Source organism: Augochlora pura, chromosome 7 (genome assembly GCF_028453695.1).
Source record: "Augochlora pura isolate Apur16 chromosome 7, APUR_v2.2.1, whole genome shotgun sequence".
In the NCBI taxonomy this organism is placed as follows: domain Eukaryota; kingdom Metazoa; phylum Arthropoda; class Insecta; order Hymenoptera; family Halictidae; genus Augochlora; species Augochlora pura.
Genome location: NC_135778.1, coordinates 24323647 through 24349141, shown reverse-complemented (window position 1 = coordinate 24349141; position 25495 = coordinate 24323647). Strand labels below are relative to the sequence as shown.

The 25495-nt window shown below is 40.5% G+C and overlaps 2 protein-coding genes across 2 annotated transcripts in view; one reads left to right on the top strand and one right to left on the bottom strand.

Annotated features, from left to right (window-relative positions):
- The window catches only part of LOC144472593 (uncharacterized), a 29751-nt gene extending 24752 nt beyond the window's left edge, over positions 1-4999 (top strand). Inside the window, exon 6 of the mRNA XM_078185817.1 lies at positions 543-4999. Within this exon, the coding sequence (XP_078041943.1) occupies positions 543-839 (297 nt within the window). The 3' untranslated portion in view covers positions 840-4999. The remainder of the gene's footprint in view (positions 1-542) is intronic.
- Positions 5000-18278: 13279 nt separating this feature from the next.
- Stet (stem cell tumor) overlaps positions 18279-25495 on the bottom strand; it is a 229357-nt gene continuing 222140 nt past the window's right edge. Inside the window, exons 5-6 of the mRNA XM_078185641.1 lie at positions 20473-20628; positions 18279-19494 (exon numbers count right to left, since the gene is read on the bottom strand). Of these exons, the coding sequence (XP_078041767.1) occupies positions 19253-19494; positions 20473-20628 (398 nt within the window). The 3' untranslated portion in view covers positions 18279-19252. The remainder of the gene's footprint in view (positions 19495-20472; positions 20629-25495) is intronic.

Sequence of the window (25495 nt, the reverse complement as noted above, 5' to 3'; positions counted from 1 at the left end):
ACACAGTTTGCAATAACATAATTCTAACATTTTATATTTTACGAAGTAACGACACCTTGGACTAAAAATTAAAAAATTAATTTCTTGTACAACACCTGAAGCTTATCAAGACGAAAATCTCACTTAACAGTACAATTTACTGAATCATGCTACTGGAAGTATTTCGTTGATGCATTAAAATTTCCGCTGCCGTTGAAGTAGTTAATTAACACTTCGCCGTCCGCTGGCACCATCTTGCTGTGGCCTACAATATGGGCAATTGCTGGTGGCACCACAGCGCTGTCGCATTCGCAGCTAAAAAGTAAACGTTGGCGACAGGGTACAAAGAACCTCACCTACAAATCGTAGCTAAAAGTTTAGAAAAAAAATAAAAGACATTAAAAATGCTGACTAGGACCATGTGGACTCTTCGAAGGCCTGACTGAATTACACAGAATGAAAATATTCTCTTCTACTCGCGAGCGACAAAAATAAAATAAAAATATATCTCGTCTCCTGGTAATATAAAAATGTTGATGCTAATGAATATATTCGTATTGCAGGCGAGTATGCAAGAGTACAGGCTGCGACTACTTCTGTTGGACCGTTTGCAGCCAACGTCGTCGCCTCCGCCGACCTACAGGTCCAACGCTGGCAGTATAGTAACTCCGGGCACGACTAGAGAAAGCAGACCGCCGAGCTATTGCGCCAGATCGAACGTTGCATCGAGCACGAACATAGCACCGTCGAAGAAGGACGCGAACTTGGTCAGGATCGTGCAGACCGAGTCGGAGCCGGTGATCCTCAGCGGCGACCAGACGCCACCCGTCGCAGCCGTCGAGGTGCTGGCGCACCTCTGATCATGCTTCAGTTGTGATTACGCTATCTTCCTTCGCTGTCGTGCGAACAGCCGTCGTCCGATCGACGGGAGACGTTTCTTTTGCGAACGGGATTAACTCGCAGTGCAATACCACCCTGTCTTTTTAGGGTTCTACTATCACCACCCCGTGGTAGACCACCACCGATCCCGACTTGGCAGTCGGGACGCTTCCGGTTTGCCAATTTTCGTGGCCAATTCTGAACGGGCTGTCTTGTCAGGGCTGAACGATCTGCGAACGCTTTGACGGCCTGGACGCGTGTCCTTGGAAGCATATGGCTTTGGTTTGAACGCGGCAGCAGTCTTTAAAGCTAGATTTACGGAACAACGAGAAGCAGGTGGTTTATATTAATTTATTAAATTAAGAAGACATTTACTCTGTCTTTAACGTTGTTGCAATATCCTGCGCACAGTAACGCACCTATCGAACAAATAACCTATAAGCGTATCTTGAAGATCCGAATAACCATTAGTTAAAAGATTGATTCGTCGTTTCGAAGGATTCCGTAAGCCTAGTGTTAAAGATCTGTGCAGACTGTGCAGGCTGCAGGAGTATCGTTTCGGACTGCAGGTCTTTATGCGAATTGCTGCTCCTCGTACTCGAATGGTAACGAGCTGAATATTTCTTTCATCGACTAAAAGGAATTTAATAGAGGTAGCGGTTCGATGTCTTGTTCTCTAGAGGTTTAGTGGGAATACGTCTTTTGAAGTTCGCCGTTACTCTTTGAAACGTCTAAAGTTTAACGTGTTAAACGATAATTGTTCTATTAGTGCTCAAAGAAAGCGTGTCTGTTTCCATAGACATAGTTTGGGGAAATGGCGCCAAAACCGGGGCCGTCAAAGTTCAAAGACGTTGGCCGCATGATTCGAGAAGTTGTACACGTCGATTAATGCATACGGTGTCCAACAGGAACTCAGAATTTAATTTGTTAACAAAGATACATACGTTGTAGCCAGGTACAGAACACATCATTTGATAGCTTATCGAGGTTATATCAAAATTATGTTAAGATTATGTCATGAGGGAAGATCGAATTAGTGGTTTTTGGTCGATTTTCCCCGCATAGTGATTTTTTGGTAGAAAGATGCGATTGCAAGAAATGGGAAGCTTCCTAAAGTGTAAAAGGCGCGATAGAAAGAGATGACGTGCCCATTTAAATCTCGCAGCCTGCTTGACACCGTATGAATTTAAGTACCGACACCGAAAGAGCGAAAGTACTTGACGAAAAGGTGCGACCGTTTTGCAAAGTGCATTTGCGCCGCGTGGCCGACGATGCAGCCATGCCGACGCTGGTAAATCGACGCTGTTTGCGGTCAAAGCTAATCGAGCATCCCACGAGGCCGTGACAGTTGCGGTTGCCGGTAGAATTAGCGGATTTGTAATCGTAGAACTGATAAGTGTGTGTAACCGGTACCGAACACGTGTTTCGAACACATGTTTCCTCTCCGCGGGCGCTGAACGTTTATCTTCCGGCGTTTCAAACTACTTTTCCTTTGTGATAGGGAGACGGGGGATAATATAGGGTGCGTTTCAGGGGACGGGACACGGATCTGCGTGCGCACAAACATGTTGGGAAAGATATTTTCGCAACTGGTGATAAAACGACGATAAAGACTCAGTTAAACGGGGAACATAGAATTTCTTATTCGCGTGGACGACTAGTGAGCAATGGAAACACGTTTGCGTCAAACAAGGAGACCGAATACCTTTGTTATCATAAATAGATCCGGTTTCATAGTTAGTTTGATAAAAATTACGGTAATTGTTTCTCTTTCATTGATTACAACATTCCTTACGATAAGAATAAAATAGAAATACTATTAATCTTTATACTAGATGTATGGATTATATATGGATTTGATCGCAAAATACATCATAAGTATTAGAATGGGAACCATTTTGAAGCAAGAGTGAGACTACGTTTTACAGGCTCCGGAGAAAACAGTTTACTGTTTCAAACCAATTTCAAAGTGCTTTAGATAAGAGAAATATTTCTTTTACTAACTACAAAACTCCTTATGATAAAAGGAAAATAAAGATAATTCTTAAAGTAGCAAATTACTAATAGCAAAGTAACTGACTGGATATGGTCATAAGGCGAAAGATTGGCACGGGAGCCATCTTGAAACTAGTGTATATTACATTCTAGACTTCAAAGCAAACTCTTTACCGTTTTGAACTACTAAATGCTGAACACACACACAACTATTCCGATGCGCAAAATGTTTCCATTGCTGGCTAAATATGAAAAGTATTACTTCCACACATTATAGTATTACTTGCTAGTATTAAAACCCTGTTCTACTCCATTGGCCACTGGTGACGAGATTCTTGATTAAAGCATTTGTCAGCTGGGTTAGCCAGACATTCCTGGCCTCGTGGGAGTACGGAATTTCAATACTCAGGGGATATTTGTTACATCCTGCTTCGAGATTAAATTCGCCATTGGGGTCACGGCCTTAGGTAATGACACTCCGAGATTATTATCTGACAGAGCTAATTTCTTGTGCTAAGGTTATGACAGAGCTAATTTTTTTTGTTACCTGGGTACTACGCTTCTGACAGTTCTTTCGAATTTTCTACCCTAATTTCTCGCCACTTTCGAATAATAATTCAGCGACAATTTTCAATTTTTCAATATTTTTACATATCTTAATATCGTCTGGAACATTTATCGCTAGAACAAGTAAAATTTCTTTAGTTTTCGCTTCTGCAATCTCACTGCCGACTTTCTAAGCAAATGTTTCCGATTCAACATCGAAACTACGAATCTGTAATGGTTTTATTAGAAAGTTAGAAGCTTCAACAGACGATCGTCAATTTGGACGCACTGCCACTGTCTATAGCGGGCGATCAAATTATTACGTGCACATGGAAGTTACAAAATAAACTTTCTTCATAATTTTAGAAAAACATGTACTTGATGCTAAAACGAAAATTTACACGTAGTATGCTGCATGTATTGTAGAAGGTTATTATTGAACTGAAAATTTTAGTTTCTAGTAAAATGTAGTTAAATTATGTATATATAAGTGACAAGAGAAAGTGTGCATTTATAACTTATCGAAGCCAAAATGACATCGAAAATGTAAAATGCGTAGTTTATCCATTATAATAACTGGATCACCTGCACGCCAGTCACCCGGCCAACAAGTTTCTTACTGCCTTAAAGCATCGTTCGATCTAAACATTGCTCTAAACAAGTTAATAATCTCGGAGTTGCAGCGATTTCAACCATTTTCTCGTGTCGTCGCTACCGCAAATGTTTACTTCTAAGTAAAAGACAAAAAAAAGCACGATCTTACATCGAAAACAGAATGAAACATGGTGGCCAACACTTCTTCAGTATCGAGTTCTCCTGTATCAAGCGACTGTTCATAGTAATTGTACCGTAGAACGATCCCGAACGGGGTCGTGAAACTCTAGATAACTGATTTCACTTTTCGTGGATTTTACATTGAATTCTAAATCTCTATTGTCGCATACCGTCGTCCATAAAACCGAGGGTCACGTGTAAAAAGAGGTCCAGAGAAACTGTCTATAGAAAGACACTCTTCGTTTTAGGGTTGTCGAACGAGGTTAGGTTCTTCTAACGAGCGGGAAAACGAGTTTGGCAAAAGATTTTTGTATCGTGTTCTCCTCGAGTGTTTATAGTTTCGAATGTAACATAGTTTTGTGATACGCCATCTTGGAAGCCTCAGAGATGGAGCAGAACTTTTAGCCATAAATAATTACACTAGAGAATCTTAGCTAAAGAAATAGTTCAAACGATTACTAAAAAAAATAAAAAAAAGAAAGGCAGAAACTCCATTTTTTAATACAAACTAGCCTCCGGATTGTTAAATAATTGTGTTCACTACGATTTCGATGTAACTAGACTCTTTAAATAATCAAGTATTTTCTTTCAGTACAAATAATTGTCATATATATATATATATATTTTAAATGAGAAATAACTATTTCCATGTATGCGTATATTGTATACATAAACGTATATTATATATACATATCTACATGTATATATATATGTATATTCAATGTTCAAATACTATTGAACATGATTGTTCAAACTACTCTAGACCTAGACGAAAAGACGAATGCGTATTCTAAATTTGTAAAGAAAAACCATTCGAAAAAGTCAAAAAATATATATATATATATATATAGGTGGTTTGAAAACACGTACTACTTGTTCACGTAATTGTAATTAATCGTAAACGGGGTGTGTCCGACGTTCTATGGACGACGAGGTGTCACGGTATAGTGAAAGAAACGCATCGGCGGCGAACGATGCAGCTTTAGGGTTTAAGGATGCTACCGAAAGCTTTAACGCCATACAATAACGTTTATTACTCGCTTCGATGTGAACAAGAAACGACTATGAAACGAGAGATGATGTCGCGCGCTCGAGCCGCGCGCATATACACAAATATTTTTGTAATTGTCGAACGGTTCAAAGTCGCGAACATAACCGGGCAACGCGTGAATCCAGCGCGTCCGTCGGTTTTTTGATATCACCACGACTTCTCATGCACACACAAACATAGACACACGTATACAGAATTACGCAGTGAGACGACTAGAAGAAAAGAAAAAAAAAACAGATGAAAACTAATCGTAGCTTCCGAGTAAACTTGTTCTTTTACCTCTCGTTAACGGAATCACCTTCGATTTTATCCGTTTAGAGTACACGTCGGAATTTATCGTAGAACGCAGAGGATATTACGCTCGTTACGGATATGTAAATGGCAACGTGGATATATCTATTTTTCTCGTGTTCGTTTGTTAGCGGCTCGATTGTTGTCGGTGGACTGCGAATGCCTACGCCGAATGGGGTCTCGAACCGAAAACCACGGAAACGATTGGAATTTATAAGGAACGGCTGGGACTCGCAGTCTAGGTACTATTAGGGGGATCGAACACAGTTTTTCAGGTAGACTCTGTCGCGGATGAACCACCGGAAGTGCGCGGTAACCATAGTTTCCCAATGGAGGCGCTGAAAACAGAGTTTCCAGCGAACCCATTCGCGATTTTACGTTTTAAAATACAAGCGTCGCAAACTCAATTATATTCGACTGTATAAACCTCTGCGATTTTATTCCTGAAACCTTGGATATTCAATTAAGAACTAATTGTTGTTGGTCTGAAAGCTGAGGGTCTTCTGAGGGAAATAGTAACTAATAGTTTAATAATGACAGGAAAAAGATTAATAACCAAGAACAAAATGACGGCGTAGAGTATTTGCGAAAATCATGCTGACGCTGTTATAATATTTGATCGATCCTGATAATAATGGTATCTAAAAATTGTTAAACTAATGTCGAAGGTCGTATTATAACATTTTGTCTACTCTGTTGAAAATGCTGGAAAAATGTGAATACATTCAACAATAACAAAACGAAAGCAAAATATCCAAGAATAAAATGACGGAGTTTAAAAATTGTGAAACTAATGGTGATAGCGTTATTATAATATGCAATTTATTTTGACACAATAGCATTATTAATTTGAACATTTACAAAACGTCTCATTGTTCGTGTGCTCCGAGACTGAAGTTGGGAAACTATGCTCACGTGAAACAACAGGCCCGATCGGTTAATTTCCTTCCCGTTCATTAACTAGACATTAACCGATACCGTAGACCGTGTACGATATGTTTTGGAACAGTTTCGGCTTACTAACAACTGTAATCGAAGATAAAGGCGACGCTCTGCGCTTCCTTGATCGGTACGCGTTTAGAGAGCGAGCACTCTATTGCTATGATTCCGAGCGAACTCGGTGGCGAAACCGACGTTAGTATTGTTTTTTCTCCCGTTGGATAGACGTAGGACGTTTAGGTTACTCTGTGCGCGAATGACATCGAGAACCATGTGTACGATTCCGACAGTAAATAGGATTCTAAGATTTGAGAGCGAGAGAGAGAGAGAGAAAGAGACGTGGGAGCGAGAGTTTCGAAAGGCGGCCTTAACTAGTGGTGGGATCAAGTCGAATCGAAATCGCATAATTTCTGCGAATCTCGTGCGATTTACTTGAAATTCTACTTCAGCTGATCATTTCTCGTTGTTAATTGTTCGAAATCGATATTTATTATGCGTTAATAATGCTCGAGATGATTGTTTTAGCTCTTGGAACGCCTGACGCAAGCTCGTCAAGATGGCGGCGGTAGTTGCGCCCGCCATATTGGTGAACGCGGCACTGCGCGTGCAACAGGCGTTTCGGAGTGTTTCTTTGAATTATTGCGAGCAGAGAATATGCGAATATTAAGACTGCGAATGAAACGCTCTTTTCGGTCGACTGTGGATTTTCAGATTGCTTTTCTTTTTTATTGCTTAAACGTCCGAGTTTGATCGCGTTTATGTGTTCATGCCATACAGTTGTGTCGAACGCACTCTCCTTTTTTAAATGTTTTATATAATAACGATTAGACTGCGGATACTATGGATTTTGCGATAATTGGTGAAATCGAACATTGTAGGAAAATTATATAGTTATTTAAGTTTGTTAAAATCATTCTCGGATCTTCCAGTTTTATCTCGCACAAGGGTCTGCAGTTGGCAACGTTGCTTTTAAACGAATGTCTGAATATCGTTGTAGCTCGTATTAGGAAATTTTCGTAAGTGTTCGCCGTCATTCCGCCTAGGTTCTAATTATGATTCCACTGCCATTATATGTATTCTTACGTATTTCTGTGTGTTCTCCGACCATGTGATAGGTGGAAGAACGCTTGATCCCGTCACTAGCCTTAACCAAACTCGCACTGATTCGTGATATGAGAACAGATCAACTAAGAGTCATCGATCGAATGAACATATTGTTCCTTGATATTATTGTAGGACAATTTGTATATTTACGAGAACAAATATATTTATCTGACTTACCTTGCTCCATCTCGTCATTCCGCAACCCCACGAAGGTCCTTTAATGGGGCACCGTAGTCGCAATTAACGATTTGCAAGACTCGATAACAATTTAATTTGCTTCAACGTTTGTAATTTAATTCTCTATACGAAATCAATATTAATTTAATTTTAATTTGTAACACTTAATAGCAAGGTGTGATAACAATAATATTCAATCACGATAATTAATTGACATTAAAAAACACTTCATAAACACTGCAAAAATAAATGTTCCAACTTTTTATAATTATTTCTTTGATGCTAAATATCGATGCGAATAAATGCACGTAATTATAGAATTTTAAACATTGTTCGTAACAATTTAGGCGAGTTCAATGGAACGCATTATAATTTTGTCATGGAACTTTCAACTTTTGTGCATGCAACGTTGGTTGTTGCGTGTCGATATCTGTAATACCGTCCGAGTAATGATTTTTTTTTTAAATACCTCTTTTCGATAGCATTTAAATTGGTCAAGTTACATATCAAAGAAATAATATCCGCGAATTTGTAAATACAAATGAACAAACAATGTTACTCGGTTAGACGTTCGTTCCGATTTACAAAAATGTTGGAAGTTCTTTCAAAACCGTTAACGAAAAACAAATAAATGTTTATTAAAATTAAAGCTCGTTTATTCATTGAAATTCAGTGCGCGCGACGCGAGAAATTGACAAACATTCGCGTCGAGTATTATTTATTCCTTCATACGGGACGTATTTTGTTCATCCCCTTTGAACCGATGATTTATAAACTCCCGAAATAAAAATTTATTTGTACCGCGCGTTTCGTTCAATTATTGTCGCTCAATTAATTCTCGAAATCGTTTCATCTGAATCCAATCAAGTATCATTCGATCTAGCTCGAATTCAATTCGCCATTTCGGCGCGACGCCAATTAAATTTATCTGTTATTCGATCGAATTTTCATTGCACAATTTGCTCAATTATTGTTTGATTCTAGGAGCGACTAGATGGCCGTTATCTAGGTTAGATCTTCGCAAAGAATCATTTACACCCCTTTCAAAAGTATTAGGATACCTGCTAATTTAGTTCAAATTATAATTTTTCATTCAATTTCGGCAATGTTTTATATTTAGTGTTCATGAAATAATTAAAAAACGCGGTGGATAAGTCGACGAAAAAGTATAATTTTATTTTATAGCATTCACGTTATTTTTACTGTAATGTAAATATATATACAATATGTATATGTATTTGTTACAATCTAATACAATTAACTTCAAAGGGAAGAAATTATAACAATTTTCTGTATACAGGTTTCTCAAATTGATCTAATTTTATGTTAGCTTCTTCATACTTTTGAATTGGAGTGTACGTCTCGATTAACGAAATTAAATTTACCATTTGATTGAATTTTGACCGCAAGATTTTTTAATTATATCTGATCCCAGTTAGGTCCGAATTCCCAAACCGTATCCGCGAAAGTGGGCATGATAATTTTGAAACAAACATTTCCGATAAACATCCTGAACGACGAAATAAAGTCTGCAAGATTTATTTACAGATTTTTAGTCGCACAGTTTGCTATAGATTATTCAGAGCTTATCATGAATGGGGATACAAGCAGCCATCGGTTGTTCACAAAAATTTTTATTTTCCGCACATTTCTCGCGTTCCTTTTACAACTTTTGCTACGTTTTTATACAATTTACAAAAGATCCATCGCCTCTCGTGCCTCATCATCATCATCATCATCATCATCATCCGAACGGATCGCGTGGCGCGTTGCCGGAAACAAACAAACATTGGACAAAATTACCGGTCGACAAACGAACGTTTGACGAGGACGATTAGAATAATTTATTACATAGGTAGACAATAATAAGTAACAACTACAGCAACGATAATATCATTTAGTCGCGCGAGGGGAAACCTTTTTTCGCTTATTTCCTCCTCCCCTCACCCCCCCCCCCCCCTCCCACTTCTTCGTTTGTTTTCTTCGTTCGTTTGTGTCTCCCTTGTTTCATTGTTCTTTATACTAGCTCCGCCTCTTTGGCTTGTGAACGGATTAACGACTGACCGTAGATTGTATAAATAAATAAATAAACGCTGAACGATCGACGGTGATTTACGTAATTAAAAAAAGAGTGACTACCTTGCGGTCGATTTGGACACGAGGAACCTGTCCTGGCCAGAAATCGAACGAAAGTCGCCCGCGGTTCTATCAACGAACTCGATCTCACGCGCGCGAACCGCAATCGTTTAACAACAAATTCGAATATCTTTCGATTCATCAAATTTCACTTCAGCTCTATATAGTCTTTGCTCGATTTTTGATCGATTCTCTTCAAACTGTTTATCTGATTATAAATCGATAGGTTTACCAAACAAAATGGCGACGCGAGCCGTTAAACTATACATCGAAATGAATTTTAATGCACCCGCGGTTGTGCGTTCGTTCGATTTGTATTATCGTCGGCGGCTTTCGTCGATCAGCAACCGAGCATTTCACTAAAAATTCATGCTAAAACTTGTCGACTGGCCTCCATGACTACTTTTAAAAACAATCTGGAAGTGTTGGAAACTCCGTCGAGATTCACCGCACTCTGTTCTAAAAATCAATAGAATTACAAACAATGCCCACAGACTATAAGAGATTAAAAGTAGAATAATAATAATAATAATAATTAGACCGCAGATTTCATTCGGTGTTTTGTAAAAGGTGAAAAAGAAAAGACGAAAATAAAGAGAAAGTCGATAAAACAAGGGAAATCAAACAACAAAAATACTGTTTCAAAAATCATCGTTCGCTCGGCGTTTCGTTTAAAATGAAAGATAGGAAACTCGCGAAATCTGCGGTCCAATGATAATACTAACAACTGACATTGGCGCCGGATGCCAGGCAGCGGACTACGCGCATCGCGGTGATTAAATTAAATGCAAACGATACAGTTCGATCTATTTCGATCTTTGATCAGGAACACCGTCGATTAAGAACGCGGATTGGAATCGGCGTGGAATAACAGCGCGGACGTCCGCTGACCGGGGCCGCGGATAGGCTAATTAGCAATGAAATGATCATAATCGACTAACGATTTGAGCAGCGGCAGTAAAAAATAGAACACGATGGAATTGAAAGACAAAGGAACATCTCTTTTTCTGTCTGTACGCTTTCCTCTCGCCTTCGTTTTCTCGTTGAAGCATTCGACGTTCGTTCAACTTAGAAAAATAATTTAACGAGTGATTCGCGCGGGCACTCGTCCACACCACGCTCTGCCTCTATCACGCTGTCATCTTAAGCCGTAAGACTTACATGGTAACGTTAGACGCATTGATTTCGATAAATAAATAAACATTGGAACGAATTATTTTTCCAGAGAATTTCACCGGTGTCTTAACCCCACCGGAACAATTCCCAGTGGAACTCCCTAAGGACTCGCGTCAGTGATCTCCAGGAGAATCCTAATCGATTATTACGTAGATTAATAAATAATTGTAAACCTTCTTTCATCCATTCATTTGACACTAAACCTACCAAGCGAAATGACCGGTCTCGCATTTCGTGTTTGAAAGTTGCTGAAATTATACAGACGCTTTCATAGGAAATGATCGAATTAATTTTTTAAACCAAGTATAGTCTTCGCGCGACAAGAAGGCGGCTTTGCGTTTACATGTTCCCGCTCTCATTAGCTGCCCCACCGGGGTCAATAGCGACCGGTCAGGAACTAGTAGGAGGGGGGAATAAAAACAGACAGCGTCTTCTTATCGCGCGAATACTACACGCATTGTAATAAAAATTGTGCAGAAGTCTAAATAAATTCAGTCTTATCATTCATACGCAGCAACAACATGCTAATAGGTTTAGCGTTGATTTTGTCGTATATCGATACTGTATTTTGCTAAAAAAAATCAGATTATTAATTAGCAATCTGTGAAACGAATGCAATCTAAATGGAAAAATTGTAGTTATTGTTGTTCTCTCCTGGCCCACTGACGATCGATACGAACAAAAAACAGAGTAAACCGAAAAACATCGGGGGACGGACGCCAATGGCCGACCGACAATCCATTGTTTATCAATTGTTTATTGAGTTTCGGCAGTCAAACTGCTCGCAGAAAAACTAATTTCCACCTCGATTCGTTTCCCTCTGTTTGCTCTAGTTATTACATCGAATATGATTGTACTGGCGGAAATAAATAAATTCGACGTTTTGATTCCAACGAACAGTTTTGGTCTCGCTTGTAGACGCCATCTTGGAACGGATCACGCGCACGGGCGCGCGTCGAATAAAAATACTTTTCGCAAACGAATTCACACGAAACAGGGTTGCCCTCGAGAGTTTTCAGCGCTGCCTCGTCTTTTTAGTTTACTGCACCGTAAATACGGAATGGTGTCGTCGCTGAACAATCTTCGAACCGTTTCGATCCACGTTATTATACCACTTTGGTTAACTTTCGATATTATCCCGTTCTTCGACATTTTGCAGTTTGCTTCGCCTCGAATCGAGTTACTCTTTTTTCCCTTGAACCTTTTCGCTTAAAGCTTAGTCAAGGCAAGCTTCGGCTGGTCCGCGCAGCCTCGATTTTAAAATGCAGTCGTCGCCCGGCGGCCATATTGGAAAATAGTGTCATCGTTAAAACTCATAAAAATAGTCCTACGTACGGTACACAATGTTTAGGTGTGCTGCAAATATTATTTTCAATTAAAAGATCCTGACTGTACACTATCGCATCAAGTTACACCCGAAGATAATTATCAGAACTGTTATCAATGGCGACGGTAAAAATCCCGCAACTGAGAAAGCACGCCTTTCTGTTTTATATACGAGCTCGTATAAACATTACTGCAACGATATAAAAATTCAGGACAATCTGCACGGTAGCGTTCTAAACGAAACTTCTTTCGAATGACATTTCGATTGAAGATTTTATTTCACAGACATTTCGAATTAATTCTTCGATTAAAATTTTATTTCACAGACATTTCGAATTAATTCTTCGATTCAAATTTTATTCCCGAAATATTTCGAATTAATTCATCGATGAAGATTTTATTCCAGAAATGTTTCGAATCAATGCTTCGAATATTTGCCGATGTAAAATTTTATTCGAACAATGCCGAATTCTGTCCAAGATTAACGAAAATCCTGACGCGCCCTGTAGGGATATTCGATTCCTGCGGAATCGAAGCTGTTTTAAACTGTTAAAAGAGGTCGATTCCGCATCGCGAACTGCAAAAGCAAAAAATCAATGGAGCAGAAGAAGCGGCGGTTCCGCCGATAATTCCGCGAATCGAAGCAGCTCGGCGCGATTATGCTTGCGAAAATAAATTCTTAGCGACCGTAAAGTAGTCGGAAGTCGCCTGGAGTGGCGTTCCGTGTATTCGATCGTTCGATGTACAGAAATAAAGGTAAAGAGAGCGAGAGAGCGAGATAGAGAAAGAGATAGATAGAGAGGCAGGTATAGAAATGGATAGACGGATGGGTAGATGGATAGATAGGTAGAGAGATAGAAGAAGATAGAGAGAAAGAGAGGGATGAAAAATAGATAACGCGTTCGAAAAAATTCGCGATGCGACAGACTTTCGATTCGGCTCTAGCTGCTTCCCGAAAGAGAAGAGACAAAGGAAAACTGGCTCCTCCTCGGCAACGTGTCGGCGTTTTAGCTGCCCCTTTGCCGCTACTAATTGACTAGCATCGTTAATCACTCTCGGCTTGAACTCTCTCGCTTATTTCGCCTTCGACTCTTTGGTAACGAACTTCTCGCTTCCTCTCTTCTTCCTCGAGGAGGACTGGGGACGATCGGGCCCCGGAGGCGGGCCCTTTGCCGGCAGTGAAACGCGGGCCTCGAGACCGTGGCGCCCCGCCCGCCATTTTGGTTCTACGCTCGCCACGAAATGGTGGAGCTTTGCGGCAGTTTTGCTTTTGCGATTACTCGCGCGAACACTCTCGCTGAACCGACGGAAAATGCGACTCGAAACACGGACAATCTTTTCACGCATATTTTCATCGGTTCGGTCGTTGTTTAAACTTGGAAATTAATTATTTAAAGAGATATTGCGGACCTCGAATTACCTGTGTTCGAGTTTTTCGATAAATTGTCTAGATTGTAGGAGTTTCTGTTGGCAATTGAGTATACTGATGCGTTCAGGTTTTTAGAACTTGTTCTTTTAATTCTTCAGGCTTTTCTCTTAATGCAAAATGTAAGAATTTTTTTGGGGAAAGTTTATACATCTGTGCGTTTGAACGTCATATAGTTATTTTTGTTGGTTACTTCAATTTTTCATTTTTCATTTTCTTGTTCTTTTGATTATTTATATAGTAATATATTGTATTATGTACTTCGTTTCCAATAATTATGTATAGTCCTGTTTCGTTAGAATATGATTTCACACAGACTGTTTTACTGATCTTCACAGAAAAAAAGACTACAGGTATCGGTCCTCTGTTTATTGTTTATCGGTTTTAGATTTACGTTCAAACAAAGCCAATTTTCCGTTGAATTGTTCAGTTTTTCCAATCATTTCCGACGATCTTCTTTTTTGTGCAAGAGTGTTCTGATCTAGCAATAAGTGAAGTCCACCATTTCGTAGACAGTTTGTCTCAGAAGATTTCTAAACTGAGATTAAACGTAACAGTTTCTTATAAGATTCCGAAGATTTCTGCCTTAGACCATACAAAATGATTGCTTCTCGTTGATTGACACTACATAAAATCATCATTTATTGTTTGGAAAGCGGTCTGGTATTCAAAATGGCGGATAGAGTAGCGAAAACTAAATGATTTGCAAGAATTCTCCAGATTCAATTCGAAAAAGTGAAAATGAGAAAAACTAATGGCTTTCTGCGACATCTTGGATGAATGTATTACTTGCTTTATAGATTCAACATATCCTACAACTGTTTAAACAAATATAAATGATGGCGAAAGCAGGGAAAATGAGATAATTTGCAAGAATTACCTGCTTTAGATTGAAAAATGAAGAAATTGTATAATGGCAACCATAAATTCCACAAACTAATGAACTCGCCGCCATCTTGGATGAATATTACAGTTGCTTGAACACTTATAAATCAGTAAAGTGGTCTAAAAATAAGTAACTGACGGTGCGAACAGCAATAAATGAAATATTCTGTAAATTCTGCAAAACTTTTAATTGAGAGAGACCAACAAGAAATAACAGAATCTGATGACCCTCGCCGCTATTTTAAACCTCATAGACACTAAAGAACCTGGGTAAAGCTGTCTAGAAATAAATAAAGAAGACTATCAGAAATTAAATAATTTGCTACAGTCTTAAACCTCCGACAGAATATAGAAAAATATAGAAACTCTCGGAACTCGAGGACTCTTCCCGCCATCTTGGACCAGTAGCATCCCATCTAAAGTTCATCGCAGTTATTCAAAAGAAATAAATGCCGCAAACGATGGCAAAACTCAACCAGTTTGCGAGAATCCGAAATTCCCAATCAAAAATAGAGGAAACTGTAGGCAGCAATAAATCCCAGAGCCTGAAGACTCGAAAAACCCATTCGATGAGTCCCAATCTAAACAGAAACGACATTTCAGCAGCTTCGCGGCAGAAACCGTTCGGAATCTTCCCAAAAATCTCAGCTTGGAAAACCCGCGACTGGTGAAAATGTTCGGACGGCGACGAAGAAAATCGATCATGACGGGGGGGTGTATGCGACGATCCCGTGAGTTGAAGGATCGGTGTCGCCGTTCGCCACGAAAGGAAAACGCGTTGTCCCCGTTCGTAGATCGAACGATAAAAATACTATAAAAGGTGATCCGCGGGATCGGGTGGCGAATCGACTTTCGCCGATTACATTTGTACGACGAGGCGCCGCCCTGGATAGATTGCTGGAGCTGGAGCGGCAGCGGCAGCAGCCGTCCCTCGGCTTTCTTTGCTCGGAAAAAAAAGAGGGAACGGACAGAAGAAGAGAAAGAAGACGGAACTCGCTGAGCGGACATCGAGGAGATCGACGAAAATCGGCGTCGCTCGACGCCCCGTACCGAAAAAACTATCAATAAATAGAATGAGCTCCGCCGGGAGCACCGACATTAATCGCAAATAAGTTAAATAACACACGCGGGACGAAATAATGGCGCTGAGGACCGACCGTGGAAACGCACCGCAGCTTCGCCGCGAACAGGGCTCGCGTATTTCCTAAAATGCTCTCGAGAGTTGCGTGGGTCCTCCTCGATTTGGTATTTTGTCACTCCTTATTCGAGCCCGCGCCAATTTTCAGCGTTGGAGCGCCGCCTAGATCGAGCTAGACCACGAAATGCACGCTGGGGCCATGTCTGGAGCCACCGCTGCTGTCGCGAGCGGCTAAGCCACGCCCATTACGGGCGTTACTCGCTGCGCCACGCCCATATAGGGCGGTCCTTTCTGGGAGAAGCGAGATAAATAGGTTTCTAGTGGAAATCGAAAGCTTTTCTCTTCTCCAATGCTGTTTGAAGATAAATATTACCATCGAGGGCAATATTTAAGTCTCAAAAGAGCATTCAATTCGTTGCCCAAATTCGATCCAGGTTATGTTCGCAAGCTGTGAAAATTGGCGATCGACGGGCTCTTGCTCTAAACAACGACTTGAATTTGTTTAGAGTTTCTCGGGACTCGGGCACCGTTCGACCCAACCCGACCTAACAGTTAATCTTTGCATCTAACGATAGTTTTCGTTATAGAAATATATGGATTAATTTAATAAAAATAGTTTATGTATATTACAGTCGAGTTACAGATTAATTTCTTCGATCAATTGCAAAAATTGCAGAATATCAATGCAACGATTGGACCGAACGGTGCTCGAGACGTTCGTAGACGTGATTCTACACGGACAGAATAACCATACTTGGATTAGTGTTTGTCGCGAGTGAAACTAGCTTTCTTGTTCTTAACCTCTTTCCCTTTTAATTTGTCAGTTAGGCACTTGCGCAAGATTACTTTGTACAAGCACAATGGTTTTAGATATCAACTAGTTTCGCGCGGGGCGCTCGGTTACTGTCTAACCTATAACGAGTGATCGCTAAGTATGATAGCGTGTTAAGTGCAGAACTTTGATTTCAATGGAGGTGTTCGGTGCTATACAATATCGTAAATTAACTTTGTATCGACAAGATTGGCTGCGATACATTCTGAATATTTTCACATAAATGGTACCCTCTTTTTAATTGTTCTGGCAACGACATCGTTCTTATCGTTACCTATAACTGAAATTGTTTATGCGTTTCATTTTAAAGAAAAAGAACAACTGCTTCGTATTATTGATTGATTGTAGATCTTTATGCTTGTACGAGGTGTTGCGAGGTTCGAAAAATCAAGATTAACAAAAATTAACGAGTTCAGCTAGAAACAATCTCTTAATTGATAGAAAACGATACTCTGGTCTCTTTGGTTAAAATTGTTTAGATGCTTTCTTTTAACGAAAACGAGCTGATGCCACAAGAGATTCAACAGTTTCACGATTAACAGTATATGGATTTTTGTGTTTTTCCTATTGCGCGTTCGCGAGAAGAAGGCACAGCGTGTTTACGTTCCCACTTCTGCTGTCCCTTCTATCATCGCAGTAATCGATTATTAGTCGGAAACGGTGTCGAATAACAGCGCCATGATCCGTCGTTGATATTCGACACAGTTTTCGGCCAATAGCTGATTACCATACGTGATCGTAAGAGGGACAACGGACTATAGCCGAAATGGGGGTGTAAACACGCTGTGCCATCTTCTGGCGAACGCACGGAACAATTTGAAGATACAAACGCATCAACTAAGATTGACAAAATCATCGCCAAAATGAATCATGTGATTACTACAAAAAATTTTGCGCTTGTTTTACTCATTCAAAAAACAATCTGCAAGACAACAAGAGCGCCTTCATAACACTGTTACCGAAAACAATCTACGAAATAGAACTAAATCTCGAACAAAGAGTTTTCTTTGCAAAAAGAAACGATTTTACCTTCTCTCACCTTCGACACACCTTCTAAAATCCGCGCAAAAATCCACGATCAAGATCGAGCGTCGATCACAAATCTACACCAAACACCAGCCAATCGAACCACCGATGATACCACAAATGATACCGAGTCACCCCGTAAACGGCCCGGAACGCTGTTCGCAAAATTCCGGAAAACATAAAGCATCCGACAGCAGCCGAGGATCTCTAAATCCCGGGAGATCCGGGAGCGTCTGCACTACGCCCGGCGAGGATCCCACGCAAATCCTGGGAGCATCAGCTGCAACCTCTTTACGACCGACGACGCAATCTCTCGATCATCGGACTAGATCGCGCGGCCGACCGATCTCGGTCCCACGTCAGCCTCGTTCTCATTCAGCGTCCTCCATTCATCCCCCATTCACCCATCGCACGCGATCGCCATCGTCTCATCTCTATGTACAATACTATTTACAGTTTCAGTGGTATACAGGCTAGACCGAGGAAGCAGCATCGTCGAGAGGAATCGACGACCTTGACCGACCCCAGGCGCCACCATCAATCCCGCCGAGAGCCTCTCGCTGGATGGAACCGCTCCAGGCTACAACTCTTTGGGATCTCGCGAGCGGATTCGTGGCCGAGGAACGAAGCGGATCGATCCAGGTTCTTCGATCCTCTTCGCAGCCTCGTAGCCACGAGGTTCTCTCGTCGAAGTTTGCCGGGATCGAAGGAGGATCGCCGCAACTCTTTGGTTTGTTCGGTCCGTCTTCCGTCGCCAGAGGTATCTCGAGTCTTTGGTTTTCTCAGCGGGCGAACTTCGTCCTCGATTACCATCGCGCCGGCCTTCTATGCCCGGGACTCTAATTAACGCCTCTCCCGGAGCCGGTGTTTTTGCGGGCGCCGAGGCTCGTGAGAAATCGCGGCGCGCTGTTTCTTCTGCCGATCTCCTCCACCCCAGCGTCCATCGGCGCGTGTCCCTTTGCCCCGCCAATGGTTTTTCGGCCGGCCGGATTGTGAGTTATTCAATCGTTCGTCTTCGGCCCGAAGACGTTTTCCCCGCGATCTCCATATTCCGATCGCCGGCCATTACGGTCTTCTTCTTGTTTGTCCATTAGCCGGAATTTTCCCGGCGATTATTCCGCTTCATTCATATTCGATCGGTCCCTCGATCGCTCCTCGTTACCGATGCCTCGAGTGCCGGCCCGTATCTCTCCGTCGCGACCCACTTCGGCCACGCTTCTTCATCTCCTTCTCCTTCTTCTTCTCCTTCTTCTTCGGCAACCGGAAGCCGAGGAGCTTGCTACCGCTTTCTCTCTCTCTCTCTCTCTCTCCCTATTTCTCTCTTTCCTCAGCTTTCTGTGCTATCGAAGTCGCGCAACGGCCTCACCGGGACTCACTTTCGGCGTCGTCCTCTGCGTTTCTCACGGCCCCGTGCCTTACCCCGTCGTCCTCCTCGGCTTCTTCTTCTTCTTCTTCGTTTCCGTCTGCCGCTCGTACATCTTCGACGCGCTCGACGTTCTTCGTCGTTGATCGCCGGCGTTCAGCTTCGCGTTACGTTCTTCTAGGCTGACCGTACGCGAAGCTGACCTCACGTCATGGATAATCCGGGTGCATCAGGTTGTACATGATTGCGAAGATCGTGCAGGCCGCGTACACGCCGAGCGCCACCCACCAGAGCAGTTGTTCGTGTAGCCGTTGCTCGAAGTTCTTCAGCACTAGAAGGCCGATCGTCAGGCCGGCCAGGGCGCCGGTCAAGTGCGCCACGTACGACACCGGTGGACCCATCTGCTCCGCTGCGTACCTGTCGTAAATCGCGAACCCCACGTCCGCGCTCGCTGCGAACAGAGACAGAGGGTTTTCAGTTAGATGATCGTTTTAATTTGTCTTACTTGATGAGGCGGTAGGAAGAATGATATACAGGGGGTCTCGAAAATTACTCGCAAGATGGAAATGAGGAGTTCCTCGAGTCATTTGTAGTAATTTTTTCCTTTGCAAAAATCGTCTACGAAGCGTTGTTGACGAGTTATTCGCGAAAAACACTGACCAATGAGAGGCGAGCTCGACTGGCGCGAGGCTTGTAGGCTTCGCAGCTTCGCGCCAGAGATGGACTCGTCCTTCATTGGTCACTGTTTCTCGTTAATAACTCGCAAAGAAAGTCGCGGTTTGTATAAATTTCAATCAGAAGCCCGAAAACAATTGCAACTTTACAGAATAATCTTAACAACAACAAAGGAATTTCCCAAATCATTGAATTACTGATACACCTTTCACTTTAGAACCAAGTTTACAATTATAGTCGTCGTTAATAACCAGTGTAGTTAATGCGACGAAACCTTTAAATATAAGAAAAGTCGCGGATTGTGTTTGCTTGCGAGTGATTTTCGAGATACCCTGTATACGTAGTATTTAAAGTACGCGCCATTTCGGTCGGTTCACTAGAAAAAACTGTCGGTAATAAGTTCAAATCTCCGCCGTTGTTACTATTGTATTCTTCTGTTTCTTTAACTATATTTCCCTTTTCCTTTACCTAGTCAACCGCTCTATCGGCTTACTGACAACTTGTCCTGCTAAATGATGTTAAACAATTCATTCTCTTAGTGCATGCGAACCATTAAATCGAACTTTATACGCGAACAACTTTCAAACCAACGATTTTCGCGCCTCGAGACTTGATTTTTTCGACTTTTCTCGACAAAATCTACGAGACAATACATAAACGAGCCAAAAATCTCTTAGACCCTTAAAGGAAAGTTCAACCCTAAAATTTGATCCAAGTCGTAAGCGTCGTTGTAACACAACTATTGGAGGCTCACCGATCACGAAGATGCCTATTAATCGCACGATGCCGAACTCCATGTTGTTATAGTTGAGAAGGACGTTGGCGAGGTGAGCCGCAAGAAGGGCGTAAACGCCCCCGCTGGCGCCGACGAGGTACACGTCCGTGTCGAACACCGAAGTGCCCAGGGAGCCTGCGAACGTAACAAGAAAACCCATTGTATATCGTCCACGGATTATAGTGCTCCGGTTGCTTACGGTAATACCGTCCTCGGTCTATATACATTTAGTCTCTGCACCGTCTCTCTCGGTGTTTGCCGTTTTCCCAGCCCCCCTCGCGTAACAAGAACGGAGGCGGAGAAGTCGCCGCAGCCGCCGCCGCCGCGGCCGTCGGAGATTCGATCGGACGAATTTTCATTCGACCAGAAACAAACGATAAAAACCGTCCTCCGGGGCGCGATCTCCGCCTCATAAAAATAAGTATGTTATATCGCGGTGGGATCGATAAATAGTTTCGCGGGGGGGGGTTATACGCAAGTTTAGAGCTGCTTTACGGCGACAACGTGACTACGATGCTCTGCACGCGTTTTGCATCGTTATTCCCACTGGGTTCCCCCGTTGCTATACTCATTGCCTAGCGCGGTTCTGCCGACTCTAATCTCGCAGTTAACGAGATTTTTGGCGGAGAATTATCCGCGATACCGTCGCAATAGCGAAACGGACCGAGTTAAGGGAGGATTTTTGCGCCGGTTAACGTTTTTCAGCAGTCGAACGGTGATCTACAAATGAACCTGGATTTTTATAAGCTGTATTTATCGGTTGCACTAGTTGCAGCATCGATGCTGTTGTTGCAGAGATTTTTGTTGTTAACGTTAGGTGCGGTAGAGGATTAATGGATTAATTGAAATGTTATTTTGTACATAGGGGTTTCGCTAGGTGTCATTTTTTGTGAGAAATAGAACCTTAGTAAATATCGATTATTATAAATTATACTTATCAATAGCATATTAATAATAATGTGCAGATTTTTTATATTATAATTAGGTGCAGTGACTTCAAAGTTACGAACTATAATGAATTAATAAAGGATTTTGATTTTAGATGCTATTTTTTGTGGGAAATAGATCTTCAGTAAATATTGATTATTGTAAACTACTTATTAACAGCATTAGCCTCAACTCTAATCTTGTACTTAGTGAGATTTTGGGTGCTAAAATTAGGTACGGTAGCTTCACAGTTCTAAACTATATTGATTTAATAGAGAATTTTGACTATAGGTGCCATGTTTTGCTCAACTGGCAGCAAAATTTTAGGAAACATCGATTTTTATAAATCACGCGTCTTGTTAGTTCTAGATATAACACTTATCTTGTATTTACAAAGGTCATTCATGTGAAAATTATTAGCAGTATCATTTTTGGACAATAAGTTATAGTTCTTTAATAAATATCAATTTCCATTAACAGGTTCGTAGAAAATGGCGCCAAAGAAGTGTGTCTCCAGTATAATTTGGAAAAGATAGAAAATTCGCTTACTGTCTTCGGAAAGTACCATTTTCAAAACATGAATTTCCTCAGTTTTCAGCAATCTGTGGCTACATTCAATCAAAGCCTTTAACACGAACAAATTGAAACTGCAAATCTTGAAAAAAGATATTGAATTTGCAAAGCACGATTTTTGACACGTGAATTTTACGACAAGTTTGCATATTCCTGTGACCATTTTCAATAAAACTATATCTAACATAAGAATGTCCACAGGAAACAAGACAACAAACCTTTTCAAAAAATCAGTTTTCGGTGCCGTTCTCGGCACGCGAATTTTGCTCAGTAAATTTTAGCGACTCCGAGACCATTTCCAATCGAAATAGGAAAAAATCCATGTTGATCAACCAAAAAAAAAATGACTAATTTAAAAGGTACCATTTTCAGTCTTTGAATTTCAGTGGCAAATTTGGATGCTTGCGCGGTCATTTTCAAAGTTTTTAGACTAAAAATGTCTTCAGAGGTTGAAATCTCCGAATGGATTCCTAAATCCTACCACGAAAATCAAATCTGAAAAATACTTCTTACGCTTCTGGAATTTTGGCGGTAAATTCGGCCGTTCCAGCGGCCATTTTCAATCAAGCAAAGCCAAGAATTAGCGATCCGCGTTATAGCATTAATCTGTTCGTCCATGGAACTGCGAGTTATTGGTAATTTCGCAGAGACGGACAACCATCTGACACGTTGGAATTTGACCGATTGGCCTGCCACCCTCTCTCTCTCTCTCTCTCTCTCTCTGCGCGACGGTCAACAAATTATAGCCCGTCGATATCAGAGCAGTGTTGATTACTGTTTTACTATCCTGTCATCGGTGACTTTATTTCCATTAGCCTGCTCCTGATTCAACCTATCCCTTCCCTCTTGCCATTTATTCCGCTTAGCAACACCTTTGGGAGGTGGTGCATACTTCTGCGAGTACAGCAGTGCCGTGACGTTTCTGAATATTTATTCGCGTCCTGGCGAATTATGGTTTCCGGAGTGTTGGACAGTTGTTCGGGCGGAAGATAAGTTGTGTTTCAGAAGCTTTATACCAAGTTTGGCGACGATCTCTGCGAATCTTGTCGATTTTTATTTCTGTCGCCGGTTAACGATGCTTTTAGACACCCTGTATATTTGTCTCTGGTATCGTCGCGATAACATTCGCACGTGTTTTTAATTAATTCTACGGATTCAATTAAATATTTATCTTTTCCATAGGATTGTATAATTTCATTGCTCAGTATAAATTTGTTTATTTCTCTTTGTTTAGATTCTCTTAGATTCTTTATTATCATCATTAGTATATATTTCTTTTTATTGCTATTTAATAACTTTTATATTTCAGTTATATTATTCACGAAAATTCTGTATAAAATTTCCTTTATAATATTCATATTTTTACTGCTTTCAATACATTTGTCCCCGGCGGGAAATTGTTTTTAACAAATGATGGGCGTTGAAATAAATACAAATAAGAAATATGAGAAAACACGACAATTTTTTACGAAAGAGCTGCTTTGTAAAATTAATATTCTGGTCGTTTTCAATAAATTTGTTTCGGGATAAAGCTATTTTCAAAAAATGATGTCGAAACGAAAACTATAAATAAAAATTTGAGAAAACCCGAGAATTCTTTATAAAAATTACTGTATGAAATTAGTATTCTTACCGTATTTAATACATTTGTTTCTGATATAAAAGCGCTTTTACCGAATGACAGACGTTAAAATAATGTAAATAAAAAATTCGAGAGAACAAGAAAATTCTTTGCAAAAAATGATTTTGCAAAGTTAATGTTCCGGCTGTTTCCATTGAATTTGTTTCGAAACGAGATTGTCAGACAAATAACGAACGTTAAAATAGAATTAAACGTTGGTGGATCGTCAAAGTAAATAGTACAGTTGAACACGAGCAATATCCGAGACTCCAAGGAGCTTATAAATTTGGATATCCCGCCAAGTGGTATTGCGGCCGTTAGCGAATCCTCTGGTTTACAAGCCGCGGCTGTATTACAGACGCTGGTAATCAGCGAATGACCTGTATCGTTTCGCAGGCATTATGGGGAAAGTGTGCTGGAGAGACCTATGAGCCTCGTAAATTACGGGCATAGAATTTCCTCTGACCGGAAATCGGATATGTGTGTTTCTGCAACGGCAAGGAAACGCATTAGCTTGAGATCAAACTGACCAACGCCCGTAATTAATTCGAAAACGAACCCGTTGTCTCGGAATAATCGATAGATTCATGGACCGTGCTCTATGCTCCGAAAAGAAACGTCCGGATTAAATCAACTAATTGACCGGAATATCGATCGAACTAATTTTTCGAAACACACCGGATACGCTTACTTTAACAATTATTTGCAAACACAATTATTGTAATTTCTACACTGTTTCTATGATTTTTATAGTTTTGAAATTTATATTTTAGCAACCTGAAAAATGATTGCGATTGTTTAGAAAATTTTTATAGAGTTTATTGTAAAGTAATTCTGAATTTTAATGTTTTCTTTTTTTTGCCTTTAGAGGTTGCTCCATGTAGCAACTGTGATATTTGAAAGCATAATTCAACGAATTAAATGCCACGAGCTCAAAGCAGGTCATTAGATTCTCACGATTACTATAATTGTTACATTAAATTTGCTATTTATATTTCACAGTATTTTTATCGAATTAATTATTGAATAATTTTGAAGTTGTATATTTTCTCACCTCTTGCGTTCTCCATAATTTTTAGTATTTATTTTTGTATTTATTGTGTATTTATTTTTGTATTTATTGTGTATTTACTTTTGCATTTATTTTTGCATTTATTTTTGCATTTATTGTGTATTTATTTTTGCATTTATTGTGTATTTATTTTTGCATTTATTGTGTATTTATTTTTGCATTTATTATTTATTTATTATAGAAAGTTCGAATCACAAACGGAATTGGAATTTTCTACACCGTCGCCCCGTTCGCGACGATACAGAATCGTATTCGATTCCGAATGAACCCAATTTAACTCGATCCCCTAATTCTAGCGAATTTTTCATAATTAATTGCCGTGGCCACGCCTGCTGTAGATCTATTCACTAACGTTTAAATGAAAGTTCCTTTCACCCTCTAGCGACTCGCTTCCCTAAAAGCCATCGATCTGACTTCAGTCTAGGAATCGATTAGACCCATTGATAAGGATGATGATGGTAATGATACAGTTTATTCTCTTTTTCGAAACAGATCCACGGGTGACGCGTTCTAGAGGGCGGTCTGTCAAATTTCATTAGCTGCCGGTTCGATCCACTTAACCGAGAAAAAGTACGACGGTCGCTCAGTCGGCAAACCAATTTCTCTCGAGAACATTTTCATGCATAAAGAGTCTGCTAATTTCATACTTTTTTTTTTCACTTATTCAGATTAATAGGAGAACATTTTCATTTTTATCAGATCTTTATTTGCGTTCGATTTTGATTTATAAACCAATTGAATTTTTATTTATATTCAATTTATATCGATATTTAATTTCTATCTAAAATATCTCATTTTATAACTATATT